At 52.4% G+C, this 16,074-nt stretch overlaps 1 protein-coding gene across 1 annotated transcript; it reads left to right on the top strand.

Moving 5' to 3' along the window:
- The first annotated feature begins 7,997 nt into the window (after positions 1–7,997).
- Positions 7,998–12,397, top strand: SIX2 (SIX homeobox 2). The gene is made up of 2 exons (XM_057374145.1): positions 7,998–8,620; positions 11,226–12,397. Exons 1-2 carry the CDS (start codon positions 8,061–8,063, stop codon positions 11,527–11,529), a joined length of 864 nt encoding a protein of 287 aa, XP_057230128.1. The 5' UTR covers positions 7,998–8,060; the 3' UTR covers positions 11,530–12,397.
- Positions 12,398–16,074: the final 3,677 nt, after the last annotated feature.

Below are 16,074 nucleotides of genomic sequence, written 5' to 3'. Positions count from 1 at the left end.
GGTTCTAGTTCTGAGTATCAGAGATAATGTAAGGAAATGCACTGCAAATTGTTTGAGTGATATTTTCATAACAGGGAGTGGATTGAGAGAATGGAAGGGCTCCTGGGACAGCAAAAACTTGTGAAAGAGTATTGGAGGATTAGAATAGTGCACGACAGGGGGAGTCAGACCAGGTGCCATCTAGTACAACTGAAGTTGTTCATGGTGGCAGCCAAATGGTGTGCTGAGCTCACCCTCCCTCCCTGCACCTCCTGCATCAGTGTTTGCTGCCATCAGCTTCTGCTTCCAGGGAGATTTTGTGCCCTGATGCACCTCACCATGCACACATGATGTGGCTGTTGGAGGAAATGTGACATGGGTATGGTACCCTAGCAGCACATTGATTCTTAACCAGTATGGTGCAGAGCCTTAGCCCTGCCTGCTGCAGTGACTTAACTGACTGAAACCAATTCAGTGTTCACTGGGTTGGCCTCTTCTACATCTTAAATAAGTAACAAAGTCAATCTTAGTCTAGTAATAAAGTCCTTGTTTATAAGGAGAATAAAACTGTTGAAAAAAAGAAAGGAATGGAAAGGGATACCAGGTTTTTCTCTGGGAAGTAAAAGGTCCACAGCGTATTTGAGCTGATTCAAGAACCTATGAAATAAAGCAGAGAAGACATCAAAGGTCAGAGACAGAATTAACTCAGCAAAAAGGAGGTTGAAACAATCCATACAGGAAAATACAGAACATTGTCACAAGTTCAGAAGTAGCAAACTTTTGATGGGAAAGTTGATCAGTTTTTAAATGATGTTTAAGTTATTTAAACTACCTAGTTTTCCACAAAGCTGTACAGTTTTGATCTGTACACAAAACTTCTCAGAAAATTGCAAGACATGACAAGCAACTAAACTGCACTTCCTAATTTCTGCAAATAAGGTGCTCATTTATTAAAAAAACTACAGGGAGTTGAAAGAAAATGAATGAATTCTGAAATGCTAAGAAGTCTCCCTTACAACTATTGGCTTAGTTTTAATTGATACTGTCTTGTTTGTTTTTATTTTTTCCAACTGCAAATCATAGCCATTATTTAAAAGGAGAAAAAATAATCTCTAACAAACTGCAGCTAAATCCATCAGCATTTGACATTAATAWCTCTGTGTGTTACTTGCTAACACTCCGTTACATTTCAGCTTGCCTTAGTCTTGCAGAATTTAAGAGGGGTACTTTAATGACCATACTACATTGTAATTCACAGAAGTTCTTTCTGTAGTGAAGGGAAAAAGTCTACAGGTCTGTTTATAGAGCTTTGTCCCTTAATTTTAACAAGGATACCTGTGTCTGGGGCCCTTGGTTGTTTCAGAGTTTGCACTGCCTTCCCTTGTCATGGGTACAGAAGAGGAAGGGACCCCCAAAATGCTCTGGTACCATTATGCACCAGGACGGGACATGAGTTCCGYTCACTTGCAGGTGGGCAGGATAGTTGGTGGCTGCTATTAGGGAAGAGATTTTTTGTCATGGTGATGACGTCTGTGAATCGCCTTTGACAGACYGGGGGAGATTTTACCAGTCTCTGAAAGACTAAAGGATGACAAGGACGAGCCTTGTTTCCCCTCAGCAGCGATCGGAGCTGAGTATTAGAGCCCTCTAGTGAGGTTTCTGGGAGTGGAACCCCGCCTTCAGCCCRTGGGGCCGAAGGAGTCGCTCTCCTTCCTCGGGGAGAAGCAAATTCCCTTTGGTGCTGCAGGAGACGGCCGGGGATTTGCTCCCTTTTAGGAAAAGGCCCCTCGGGAGCGAGGCTTCACCTGCACCGCCGCCACCTGAGCGCCACAGAGATGCTGGCGGTGCCCCTGGCCCGGGACCCCCCGGCCGCCGCCCCCATCCCCGAGGCGGGGATCGGGCACCCACCGAGCGACAGGACTGTGACCGAGCCCCCGGAACCGTCTGCTGCCTGCGGGGAGAAGGCGGGAGGGAAGGGAAGCCTCTTCCTAAAAATACTCCCCGGTCAAAACCCCGTGAGCCACGGACGGAGATGGTAACAAAAATGCCTTGAATCGGTAGGAACAGTGAACAATCTTCGTGCTTTCCTCATCATCTTGGAATAATCAGCGGAATTAACTGAGGTCGAGGAAACAGGCTCTTGGGTTAGTTGTGGGAGGCTGTGAGAATAGGGGGCAGCCATTAAAAGAAACATGATCGCTATTCATCAAGTCGGAAGAGGGGAAAGGAGGAGGAAAAAAAAAGAGACCTTCGTGGCTGGAACTCATACCAACCTGGTCTATCTCTGATCAAGAAGATCCCTGGAAACAAGAAGTTTACAAATATTGTCAAATTGATGCTTGTAGTGTGATTTAAGTTGTCAATCCCGCAGAAGCCCACCAGAAGTTTGGATTCAATACCCTGCATTTCTGGCTAGTTATTGCCAATCCCCTAAGGCAGAAAGCGCTCTCTCTCTCTTTATTTTAACCATATGTGCCTTTTGTTGTTGTTGTTGTCTTGTCTGTTAGCTGTACACTGTGTGCTCAGAGAGTCCCCTTGTGCCGCGGAGCATCTCAGGCTGTCCCCGCAGCCGGGAGTGGGGTGGCGGCTGGGTGGGCACTGGCCCGGGCCCCCCTCCTGTGCCYCCCGGTCCTTCCTCCAGCCGTCTGTGGCGTCCGCGGAGGGGGCACACCCCAAATAAATACCCGTGCTGGGGRAAACGGCCGGAAGGCTGCTGATCGCAGAAGTGGGTGAAAACTCTCAGCCCTTCGCCCGAGATTGAGAAAGGATAAAATAAAAGTAATCAGGACCGGGCGCATTAGTCAGCTGGGGGGGGGCAGGGGGGGGCGACCGTGTTTCCCCGGGGGATAGGGAGGAAACAGCACCATGAGATGGGGACACGGAGACACCCCCAGAGACCCATTTCACCGGGGGGCGGCCGGGAGGCGGGGGCGGGAAGGTTCACCGAGGCCAACTCAAGTCACGTCCCATCAGGCCCCCATCTCCTAATTAATACATCTCTTTCGAAGACGCTATTCGAGCATCTCAGCTCCAGCCGGCGGGGAAACGGCTCCRTGCTGGAGACGAGCGGCGGAGCTGCGGGTGCGGGGAGTGGGGCGGCTCCGTGGGGCAGAGGCTCCGCTCCCGTGGGTTCCCAGCAGAGTCCCCTCGGTCCCCAGCACCCCGATCCGCGCCCCTCACCCAYCAGCGCTCTCTTTCAAGCGGAGTTTGTTAGCATAATCGAGTTACCCGCTACATATCTGCAATCCTTGACCCGTCCCCTTGAGGAACGGTGCACTGCGCGCAGCAAAAGCTTTGAATTATTTCTTTCGCTCCAAATCAAGGAACAACAAGCAATTGTTGTTTATCTTAATTTAGTTACATGCAGTGATCGTCTGCCGTGCTTTCTTTTTTCAGTCGAGATAGACAACCTCTCCGATGGGATATATTCACGTTTTCAACAAAACGCGAAAATAAATAAAAGCGTGAATAAATAACGGGAGGGCTGGGGATACAACCCGCGGATCCGGGTTGCAAAACTCCCTCCGGGAATCCCGGGTGAGCTTTGGCCGCCTATAGGAGCGCCAGTCCCGCCACGGAAAAACGTGTGAGTCCGGGGAAACTGAGCTGAGCCCCCGGGTTAGGTGGTGTGACGCAGGTAGGCCCAGCATCGCGGCAAAGGTAGCTGTGATTCATTTAAAATAATTAAAAAAAAAAAAAAAAAAAAAGAAAAGAAAAAAAAAAAAAAGAGAGAGAGCCTAGGAGGAGTAGCAGCTTACTTGAGGCAGGCTTTCAGTCCTGGTAAACCCCAACCTTTTTAAAGGGAAAGCATATTGCAGTCTCAGCAAAAGGAAAGGAAAAAAACCTAAATTAAAAAAAAAAATAAAGAAAAGAAAAGGAGAGAAAGAAACGAAAACTTGGAGTTGTCTGTCATTTTAGTTGCTCTCTCTACAGTCCTTGACACGGTAGCATACATCTGCCGGGAAGATGTGCTCTTTTCCGACATGTGAAAGTTGTGGGGTTTATCATTTGTTCACTATCCCTGCCGATAAAAGCGCCCTTGGAGGGGCCCTGTCTCCCTGCCCTGCCCACGCGTGGAGCCCAGGCTGGCTGGCAGGAGCGGACGTGTCCACAGCCCTGTGAGAGTGGGTGACGAGTTTGTCCCGAGGATGAGGGGCTCCACAAAAGCAGTTTTCGAGGAGGCAGCAGAAAGGTGTCGAGCAAGAGCTTGGGTGAATTGGCTCCTGTTTTTAACAGTGGGCCTACAGTCTCCCACATAGGCTGCTGTCTACAAGCATTTTTCACTTTTTCGGTGAAAAGCCGAAAAGGCGATTTCAGACAACTGCAGCTTTACCTTGGCACTCGSTCCTAGGCACGGAGCTGTTCTGAGCAAGGAAAGACTCCGTGGAAGAAAACCGGCAGCCCACATCCCCTTCCTCAGCCGGKCTGTGTCACAGCTAATGAAAGGGACGTCGCGATACAAAAACACTTTTTTATTTCAGTCATGTTTCCGAAAAATTGTGTTGACACTGACAGTCTCGCTCGCTGCTACGCGGAGGGATGAGGCGCTTGCCGGCAAAGTGACAGCCGGGCCCGGAGCAGGGTGAAACCCAGGCCTTCTCCGCCCGGCGGCAGCGGGGCCGGGCAAAAATTTGGATCGGCTCAGCTAAAACTTTCCACGGCAGCTAAACGGGAGAGAGCTGCCAGCAGCCAGGCGAAACAATCTCGTCGGTCCGGGGGCAAACGTGAGCAGGCAATTCGCTCCTCCTGCTCTGAAATATAATGGCAGGGAACGAGAGTCTTCATAAATGCCAAAAAAAAAAGCTCCTCTCCCGATCGCCTGCTTCCCTCTCAAGACATTACAATGGGACTCGCCCCTTGCTGCGGCTTTGCAGCCACTATCTGCTCCGTCCTCTAGCCTGTAGGAAATTTTTTCTCTTTCCCTAAAGATAAAAGCAGTTATGCAGAATTTGGATCCAGATGTCACTAATTTACAATTGCTCTAGGACGCAAGCTGATACAGGGTGCCCGGGAAGGGGGTAGCCCTGCCTCTGCCCAGCTCCCTGGGAAGTGAATTTACGCTACATGCAAGCTGCAGCCTGGCTAAAGGCAGCCTAAAGTGAAAGCGCCTGCGGAGGAGCTGGCGTGTAGACTCTGTGCTCACATTTTAGGGTGCTAAGAAGAATCTTTCTCACACCTAAATCTATGCAACAGGTTTTGACATCTCCTCTCCAGCTAGGGCGAACAGCTGCTCCCGTTCAGATTCAACCGCTGTGGTTGTGAGATGGAAGGAGAGGAAGGGGACTCAAGTATATCCCCAATAAACGTGGGGCGACCGAGCGTGATAGCGGGGAGGCGGGAGACACAACTCAGACCTCGCTAGCACTTTTCATTATTTCCASGGTCCCCGTCGCGGGAGGGAGCGGAAGGTGCACGATGTGTGTGCGCAGAGGTCGGGGACGGGAGAGGGGATTTGTGTTTCTGTTGCCGTTTCTGCTCAGAGCAAGGTTTGAAGTGGAGCGGTTGTCCCGTCCCGTCACTGCTCTCTACAGCTGCGGCTGTGAACGATCTAGCCGCTGAGGTTGGCTAGGAAGCGCTGGGATCGAGATGCTTTCGTTARCAAACAAACATAGTTTGAATTCTGCAGAGACCGGCCGGAATCGAGGCACGAAACGGTCGAGGGCTATTTTATAAAGGAAAGGAGAGAGCATCGTGCGAAGGGGGCTTTACCGACCCGTCACCAACATGCCCGATTTTGTTCTAAACGAATTTGAGCTGTTCTTTTCTCGACCGGAAAAAGAAACATCTATTTTCCATCCCMGGGGGATCCAGGGCGGGAACCCCCCGCTTGCCACTATTTCCCTACGGCAGCACTCGTGAAAAGGCCGGACGGACAGGTAGGACACGCGGCTTCCACAGCGGAGTGCACTCGAGAAAGTACGGGCATACGCCGCGGATATGCACAGGCGTTCGGACATGCTGGGAGCTGGACACGGTTGATCCGCTGCCCCCCTACCCCGCCTCTTCCTCCTCCTCCTGCCTCCCTCCCCCGCCGCATTTCCCCTGGCCGCAGCCCTGGTGCGGCTCCTTGCCGGGAGCCGCCGCCGCCGGGAGTCGCCGGGCTRCGCGCCGCCGCCCCAGCCTCTCCTTCCCCCGGGGACGGCCGCTGCGTCCGCCCGGGCAGGCACGGAGGCTCGGTCCGTCGGCCACGGAGGCTCAGGCTGCGAGGCGAGGAGCCGCAKTCCGGTCTCCTGTGACTTCGTTAAATCCCTGTCGCGCCGGGGCGGCCAAAAAGGTACCGTGGCCGGAACCCACAATTGCAGAGACCTCTCCTGTCACAACTGCAAATAGCGTAGAAAGAACTTGTGGGATTAATTACTATTTCTCAGCAAAAGGAGAACATAACAGGCCATGGAAACTAYCCTAAGTTTGTGGCCGGGAGGCTCCTCCCGGGTGCCCTCACCTGGGCGATCCCCGGCGCCAGCCKCGGCCCCGGCGGTCCCGTTTGGCCGCCACCCCGTGCGCCGCTCCCGAGGAGGCACCGCGGCTCCCTTCACCCGCTCATCGCACCCTCTCCCTCGACCTTCCAGCTCGCACAACCTCTCCCCCTCGCCTTTCACTTTGTGTAGACTGACAAGGGACGGGAAACGATACGGGTCCCTGCCAAGCAGAGTCGGCAAACTTAAAACGCGCTATGAAAGAGCACGCGGGGTGATCGGGGTCCGTTTAATCAAGCGAAGTATTTCTGACTTTTACACTTTTACACGTGCTCCTCTCCTGGATGAAATACCCCGACACGATCTTGGAAATCGAGTACAAATAAATGTCCTGTGTCCAGTGATAAATGCCAGCGCCCTTCACGCTGGAGCATGGTGGGGCACGGCCGGCGATTCATGAGAGGCAATCCCTCTCCGGCCCCGTATCAYCGTGACTTCTTCTCGCTCCAGGGCAGGTACGAGAAGCGTGTAATGGGATCCCAGGTCACGAACAGGATCTCCATTGTACATGAGAGGCCCCTTCCCTATAAAACTCTCCAACAGTGCTTACTGGGCGCTGGGGAGGGGGGCTATAAGGGAACGCATTTAGAAAGTAATTTTTCTGCTAGGGCCGGAGACGGGCTTTTCTCCCCASCGCGGCCGCGGGTGCCAGGGACGGAGCGGCGGGGCCGGGATGGGGCTGCGGGATCCAGACGGGGCGGCGGGGCCCGGCTGGGATGGCGGCTCCGTCCCGCCGCGCCGCAGTGCCCTGCGGCGAGAAGCAGGGGCCCGGGCTCCGTGCTCTGCGTTTCGGCGCTCCMCCTCTCCCCCGACGGGCGCCTGCAGCGTCAATCACGACGGAAATTTCTCCCTCGCTAGCTAATATCTCAGCTCGCAAGGCCGCCTCTGAGTGGATCTGAGCAATCTGTCAACCCAGCCGGGGAGCCACCTCAAAACAGATCGGGTTACCCCTGATTGACAGCGTCACCATGGCAAATAATTTGACTAAAACTATTGTCTTCTCCTGGCAGTCCCCGGGTCAGATAACCGGACCAATCACAGCGCGGATAATCACTTTTCATGCCAGCTTAGAATAATATTATTTAAAAAAAAAAAAAAAAAAAAAAAAGGAGAGAGAGAAGAAAGGGGGGGAAAACTCCGAGAGGGAGAGGAGCGAGTGAGCAGGGCTTTACCACTATATTATGTGGGATCTGGCGGTGGGGGGTGGGGGGGAAGCAGGGAGATCCCAAACCGGCGGCCGAGGGGGGTGGGGGTGTGAGAGCCGCGGCCGCTGCGAGCGCTGCAGATAGGAGACAAAAGAGGCACGAAGTTACTCTCGCAACTTGGACTTACAAAAACGAGGCGGCGGCCGGGGGGAAAAGCCGCCCGCGCTCGGACTCTCGAGACTTTTTTCGCCGCTCTTCGCATTTTTTCCCCGGCTCCCGCGACCGCCCCGGGACCGGGCGCCGCCGATGGCCGCGGCTCCCCGCGCCTGGCCGTGACGCCCAAGCGGGCCCCGCCGGGCGCCGCCGCCCCGGGGCCGGCCCCGCATGCCGGGCGCTGCCCGCCGCCCCGCGCCGCTCCCCTCTATGCGGCCGTAGGGTGCGCGGCGGGGCAGGGCTCACCATGTCGATGCTCCCGACTTTTGGCTTCACCCAAGAGCAAGTGGCCTGCGTCTGCGAGGTGCTCCAGCAAGGCGGCAACATCGAGCGKCTGGGGCGGTTCCTCTGGTCCCTCCCTGCCTGCGAGCACCTCCACAAGAACGAGAGCGTCCTGAAGGCCAAGGCGGTGGTGGCCTTCCACCGGGGCAACTTCCGCGAGCTCTACAAGATCCTGGAGAGCCACCAGTTCTCGGCGCACAACCACCCCAAGCTGCAGCAGCTCTGGCTGAAGGCGCACTACATCGAGGCGGAGAAGCTGCGGGGGCGACCCCTAGGGGCGGTGGGCAAGTACCGGGTGCGCCGCAAGTTCCCGCTGCCCCGCTCCATCTGGGACGGCGAGGAGACCAGCTACTGCTTCAAGGAGAAGAGCCGCAGCGTCCTCCGAGAGTGGTACGCCCACAACCCCTACCCGTCGCCCCGCGAGAAGCGGGAGCTGGCCGAGGCCACTGGCCTCACCACCACCCAGGTCAGCAACTGGTTCAAGAACCGCCGGCAGCGGGACCGCGCCGCCGAGGCCAAGGAAAGGTACGGCTCCCCAGGGCTCCCCGCGGCTCCCCCACCCCGGTGGTCTCCTCGAGCATCCCGCTCTGCCCCGGGCCCGGCTGCGGAAGGTCCGCAGGGATGGGATGGGCTCTCCGCCTCGGGGGCACGCAGAGAATCAGAGGCGAGCGAGCTGGGCGTTCGGCGAAGGCGTCTGTAGGCCAAAAGTAGCACCGGGAGAGGCGGCCGAGACCCCTTCCCCGCCGACACCCCACTCCCGGCACAGCCGGCGCGGCGGCCCCGGGGCAGCCCCTGCTGCCAGGGACGCTTCGCATGGTCGGCGGCGATTCCCGGTTAAGCAGCGTTGCCGCCTCCTCCCCGCCGCAACCCGGCGTGGAACCCAGCCAGGTGCTGAGGCCGGAGGTGCTGTGCCGGTCTGCGGCCCGTCGGGAGAGGCCGGAGGCAGCGAGGCACAAGGGCAAGAGCTCCGCGCCCCGCACGGCTCGTAGCGTGTCCTTGAGTGTTACCCCGATGCAGAAAGGGACAGCCGGGGGACCCAGGGTCTACCCCACGCTGGTAGCAAATGTGTCCTCTGTCGTCGGCTCCTGGCGAGTGGCAGGAGACCTGGACAAGGACTGAGTGGAGCAACTTCTTGCCTCACTCATGACATTATTCGCTACCCAACAAGGTACTCACGAACGCATGTCAGTAGGTGTATGTTCTTAGGCCGAATGTGATTCTGCATCTGTGTCTTTCACGTTAAGTGAGTGAAGGGACCATTAATTGCCGGGAAGAGGTTAATGCCTACATCCCTTGCTATTCGGGATGACTTTTCCATCAGCAGTCCCTGTACCTTAGCGAGACGGTTCGAAGAAGCAAAAAGGGTCCTCTTACTGCGTTCACTACTTCACTAAATTGCCCGGACCGCATAGGCAATCGTGTGATCTTATGATCTGCGCGATTAATTAGTGGATCAGAAATCTGTAGATCTGTGCCTCCGAGGACACTTCCATCCTTCCTTTCTGCCAGCCGTGTTTTGGAAACGGGCAGCGCTGCGGCCGTGCTGCTGTGCAGCCCGGTAGGTTAGGGCACGGATTTGTTCTATTCATTTCCCAAAACGGTGCTAGTGCTTTAATTTCCCTTCAAACCCTCGCAAGTGTTGGTTTTACGAGATGTTAGAGATCCTTTTTATTGCTGATAGCAGAGACTCACCTTCAAATATCCAAAGGAAATGAAGGTTACACTTATTCCATTCCTTTTTTTTTTTTTTTTCTTTCCCTTTTCCCGGGGAATCAGATTTTAAAGGTCTCAAGAGAGAAATAAGATTTTTGACATTGAAAAATACACTCAACCTAATATTGCACTCCAGGCGTTGGAAAACAGACCATTCATAGGATTGCCATCTACTCAAGGAAACTTGTTCAAACAGAGCTTTCTTGYTCTTGTCTATTTTTATTTTTTTGGCGCTAAGTGTCTCCAGCCACATCCTGCAGCTCTTAGCGAGGAAACCCCTTCAGTGCAATAGCTTAACTTCTCTCGACCAAATCCTGCAGGATAGGGCCCCTCTGCCAAATACTGTGTTTCAAAACTTCCGCACAAGCTTTTAAATTGACTTGCATTGCCTTCAATATTTCAGGCAGAACGCTGTCTAAAGTACTTCTACGAGGGTTGTCTGGAGGCCGTGTAAGCCTTGCCTGGAAGACAGCCCCAATCCCCTTTGCCACTCACATTTCCCAAAAAAAWTCCCATATATAGATATATAAATATATAGATATAWCTTCAAGGGCTTGGCCAGCGTCCAGCGATTTTATTGGTATTTACCCGGTGATGAATTTTGAAACGATGTCCAACCTATGCRAGCCTTTGTCGGCGGGCGCACCGGTAGTGCCGGCTGCCCCCTCCCCGCGGAGCCGTGCGAGGGCCATCCTGGCTGCGCCCACTGCGCCCGAGCAGGGGACAGAGGACCAGCGGCGGGCATGCGGAGCGTTTCCCGACAGGATCGGGGAAATCAGCGGGTTAACTCTGTTCACTTTCCTTTTCRTCCATATTGGGCTATGTTTTGAGCTTCAAGCTCAGGGCGAGGGGGAAAAAAAAAAAACCAAAAAACCCAACATGCCCAGTTACTGAAGCAAAAGACTTTCTCTTCTTGKGTGAAGCTGTTCTGCTGCACGGAGCCATCCTGCCTGCAGCTCGCCAGTCTTTGGCTTTCCCAGGAAAAATCATGGCCGAACTACGCTTCAGCTCCTAGAGAAGTTTTAAAGTTTAAAAAGTCTTGGTTTTGGGGTTTGGTGGGTTTTTTTTCTTTTTTCTTTTTTTATTTTTTTTTTTGGTGGTAATGTCTTCCTCCCTTCCCTTCTGCCCCTCTCCTCATGCTGTGCAAACCCTTTGGACGCAGAAAATTCCTGTTTGGCAAAGTGACACTTTCCACTGGGCTAGTGGGAGACTCTGTTTACAAGCACAGCGGACCTTAGACCTAAGTGCCAGACGAAGAGGCCTTGGAGGGTTGCAGAGTTTTTAAACCCACTGTTTTTGCACTCCCCTCYGCTCGCAACTCCGCGGAGCCATCTCCCCGCCGCCCCCGCTCCCGCGGTGCGCACCCCGGAGCGACGGCCKCATGGTGATTTCCCTCCCTCTTTTGTGTTTCCTATAGGGAAAACAACGAGAATTCCAACTCCAACAGCCACAACCCGCTCTCGGCGTCAATGAACGGGAATAAGACAGTTTTGGGGAGCTCAGAGGACGAGAAGACACCGTCAGGGACCCCGGATCACACCTCCTCCAGCCCTGCGCTGCTGCTCAGCTCCAACCCCGGGCTGCAGCCCCTGCACGGCCTGGGCCACCCCCAGGGCCCCAGCGCCATCCCCGTGCCCAGCGCTGACCCCATGCACCACCACAGCTTGCAGGACTCCATTCTCAACCCCATGTCATCTAACTTGGTCGATCTGGGCTCTTAAAACGGTGTACACGCTCCCTCCTTCGCGCCAGCCCTCCTTTACTCAATTTTTTCCTTTTTATTTTTTTTTTTTTCTCCTTAATCCTACCAGGGACATCGAAAACAATGACAAACACCTTAGTGGATGTGTTGTGCCCTTTGGCAGCAGGCTGGAGGCAGGTTTGCAAGGCGGTGGACTCTGCTGTGGGTAGCTGATGTTGTGAAAAGCCTTAAGTGTTTCTTGCAAGCGGTTTCAGGAGTGTAAGGACTGTTGGCCGGGAGCCGTGACTTTCACGGCAGACTGTAAGGCTGATCGGGGTAGCAGCTCATTCCAGCCTTAACTTCACGAATCTCTCAGTGGTGTCACTCGATCGGGCCGGTCTGTGTGGGAAGAGGCACATCGTAATTTTATTTTTTTTTTCGGGGGGTGGGGAAGAAAGGGGAACGCAAGGGTGCTCTTGCCATGCCTGTTTGAAAGTTACACATCGCTCCCGTTATTCTATTGTAGTTATGTATCCGTGGCAGGTGTACGATGTACAATTTCAACTAAGAATACAAAAGTTGTAGTCAAGATATAGCAGCAACACGCGCTCTAGGCAGGCTCTGTAACCTTCTTGTAGCTGATGCTATGCAGAGAGACAGCTTCTTTGGCCTTGTCCATGTGGTGCTTTCGCCATTTGCTGAGTGGGAAAGGAAGTGACTGCCCGGCTCCGGCCCGAAGGAAGGCAGAGGTATCTATTACCCTCGGTGTGCAACGCGGGYTGAAGTGGGCTTTAAAAAGAAAAGAGGAATTGCTGCTCAAGTTTAGACCTAAACGACARTATCAAACGCAAGTCACTCACCTTAGTTTTGTTTATTGTTTATATTATGTGAATACATTCTTTGGAAAATATTTCTGCTTTTATTTTATAATAAAATTTAGAAATCTAACCCTGCGTATGATTGCTTCACTTGCCCAAGGAATGTTTTTGGGCTCAGTCCTGAGCGGAGCAGAGCGGGCGTCCTGGTGGGGACGCCGGGGAAGGCGGTGTCGGGTGGTCAGAGCCCCGCCACTCTGCCCGGTTTGGGGTGACCGTGGAGTAGCGCCCGGACACGTCGGGCCCTTGCCAGGTCYAGGGAAGCGGTGTGCCCCGCGGGGAGCTGATGTCGCCCTGCGGGAGCGGGGAACCGAGGCCACGGGAAGGACGGGCGGTGCCGGCCCTGAGGGAAGCGGTGAGGTCGCCCACCTGCTCGCCCAGGGCACGGCCGTGCATGCTGCAGGCTTTTCCGCCCCGGGCTCCGCGTGTCCCGCACAAAGCCGCCGCCTCTCTCCCCCACCTCGCCCCGAGAGCGGGTGGGCAAACCGAGCGTGACCAGACCCTGCTCCGGGGTCCAGCACGGCTGGGCTGCAAACGCAWTTCCAGCGCCTGCGGGATTGATGYTGGGAAAGGGATTTCTCTATACCTCTCCTTTTTTCTTTCTTTCTTTTTAACTTCCTTTCCTGTAAGCACCGGGTGGCAAAAGAGACAGGAAAATTCATTGTCAGTTTGCTCCGTTAAAAGAGCTCAGGACTATTGCAGCTTGCACCCTCCCTGTCTCTCTTTGCTAGAAGAMGAATGTGTTAAGTGCTTAAAATGTYCTCAGAGYTTRCAATGGGTTTTATACTTTCCTTTTYGTTGTTGRGTTTCTTTTTAACTTCTTTAAAATKAATTTCTTGTGAAAAATAAACCGAGAAAGYGATATGGCTTCAAGCGGGATAGAAATATGTGTAGATCAGCAAAGATCGTGTCCAGGTTTCAGATGCTGGCTGAAATTYCAATCAGTGGGAGTATTGCGCGGGCAGTGTCCTAATTTGACATAATCTGGGTCTGGATTAGCGCCTCTGTGAGTTTGCGGGTGTCCGCTAAAAACATATTTCTCTGAAGTCCCGTTAAAAGTCTATRGAAGGGAATGTATGGATATCGGCAATGGGGGGGTTCGACCTCCGGAAAAAAGATCTCCCTTAGCCGCGGTTATAAATCCAGTTTTCTCGTTATGCTGGGGTGCAGTGGGGTACAATATTTTATCGGAGGCAATGTGGTGTATTCAAGTTCATGTTTCCCCCTCTTCTGCTCTTCGGGATGTTTCTTCAGCAGCAGAAATGATGTGGCTGATGCCTGTGCTGTGGGAGCGTACCAGTGTGGCTTTATGTGCGTTAGGGTCTGAATAGCAGATCCTGTTATTTCCGTCGAGAGGCGTCTAATAATTTTAGCTATGAATTCTAATTCTTTGAAAATAAACATTTTGCAAGTAGAGGAACCACTGCTTCCTAGMGATGCAGAAGATCTCCGGTCCCTGAAAAATAACACACGCAGTGGTGCAGTATTGCAAAGATTTAATTAATTGGCTAGCTAATTATTCTGTATTTTTGTAGATAGAAAAGAGTTTGGGAAGGAAAACAGAATGTCTGGGTTAATAAAACATGGCCTCGAAACCGAAATAAAGCCTTAAGGCTTTGCCCGCTGGAGAAAGAAAAAAATGAGAAAGAGTAAAGCCAAGATGGGGAATATTTAAAGAGGSAGTATGAAAACAGGATGGGGTTTACGTGGTTAATAAAAGGTCATATTGCACAGAAGAGGCAGAATTTGACCGGGAAAAGTAAATTAAGAGCTGAYACGATGAGAAAGGCCCTTTGAGAGAGTGGGATCTGTGAAAACTCATGTACATTTCAGTGAGGATCACTTATATAAGGAGAAAGGAAGAGCGGGAGAATCGCTGAAGCTAATGAAAGTTGGTCAGAAACAGAAATCATACGGTAAGAAAAAGAATCTGCAGGTCAATCTGGCATTAAGGGCGCACACAGCACAAAGCCCCAATGATGGGACGTGTGTAATGCAACCTGAAAACCCGAACATGTTAAGACTCATTTTATCAGACCTTACTTGCCTTAGTACTGATGTTTGGTAAATTAGCCAAATCCCTCCAATTTTCCACGCACAAAAAAAGTTCCCGATAAAGGAATATACTGAAACTGACGTGACTAATCCTTGGTTTTAAACAGATTAGTTATGATTCACTAGCATTAGGTTACATGGGACATATCTCAGGGTTGATTGTTCCCGGAGTACCCGCATGGGTTTCGGGACATAAATAAAAAGACAGTTCCATTCYGGCAGGTTTTATCCACGAAACTCCCCGTGACTATCCTCAGACTAAGGCCAGGATGTGGCAGGCAAACTGCACGGCAAATCCCCTACAGCTTGGAAAATTTGGGGAAGAACCACTCTCTCTGTCTCTCYTATATATGCACACACACATACATGTACGTGTGCACATACATGTATGCATGTATGTGTGTACATATATACGTAAGCAGTATTTGACCTCAAAATAAACTCTTACCAACTTTTATAATTTATTCAGCATTTGCAGCCCCCAAACCTGCAASAGGAACCATTCTTTTAGATAGCAGGGAGCTGAGTATTCCCGTGTACTAGGGCAGGATTTTTTAATGTGGTATTTTACTGTATGAGTGTTCACGAACCTGGAGCTGTGCTGAAGAGAGTCATGAAAGAAATAGCTTATTTGAGACTGACTCATTTGAGTTCTGTCMGTCCTGACAAGGTGCAACTTGTCACCCTGACGGGGAAATACTGATGGATGTGATGAGAGAGCATCGCGACAGACTGCTGGAGTGGTGGCACAATTTCTGACATCTTTCTGGGGACAGGTAGCCAGTTTATAGGAGAAAGAGCCTTTTTTTTGTGAGGAGGAGAGCATCGTAGGTTGCTGGTTGAACACCTTCCTTCTGCGAGCCCCTGCAGGCTCTTGGGGATAACCAGGACTCTCATCTACAAGGCTGTGTGGCTGCATTTTCCTTTGGATAATGTAAGCCATTTTGGAGATGCTCGACATGATCTACACAGGAGAAGCTGCCCACTTGGCATATTYTTGTGTTCTACCCCAGAGAAAGCTACTTTGCCCGTTCTCCCCAGACCCGGAGCAGCAGTYTGGGCCTAACCAACATCTCAGTGTGTGTTTGAGGGGGGCTGCTGCAGCCCCGGAACGAAAAGCCTTGGGAGCGCCCCTGCCTACCCAGAGATGTTTGTGTAAGGCACTGGGGCTCCTGTTACCGGACCCGGAAACAAAATCTCTTGCCTTCTTYAGGAGAAACAAATGCAGCCCAGTATGAGCAGGCTTTTGCCTTGAACAAATCCTCACTTGAGCATGACAAATAATGTAGGGGGGTGGCGGTGAAAACACTGGGCACTGGCCCTTACTGTAGAGATCTTTAACTTCTTCTGTTTAGTGAATCAAAATGCTGAGACTCAGGCAGCCAAGAAAAATATACTGAAGGGAACTTTCAGWGCTTCARTACACAAGGAAAAGGTGAAGGTTTTGTCTGAAGGAGAGTAGCTGTGGGWTTTGGAAAAAATACTTAAACGTCGGAGCTGGGCTGCGGGATCAGTTTCTTCCCATTTTGCTGTGGGGAGCGGTGCTCAAAGTTTCTTCTCCATGCATCGAGGAGGCGCCTCCCTGCTCCAGAAGAAGGTCCTTGGCATTAAAATAAGCGGGAGGCGGGGGTTGTTTATTAGCGAACTTTTTTTTT

This window comes from Malurus melanocephalus, unplaced genomic scaffold (genome assembly GCF_030028575.1).
Source record: "Malurus melanocephalus ecotype Western Australia unplaced genomic scaffold, MMel_1.1 scaffold_217, whole genome shotgun sequence".
Taxonomy (NCBI): Eukaryota; Metazoa; Chordata; class Aves; order Passeriformes; family Maluridae; genus Malurus; species Malurus melanocephalus.
This window is presented reverse-complemented; position numbering and strand designations above follow the sequence as displayed.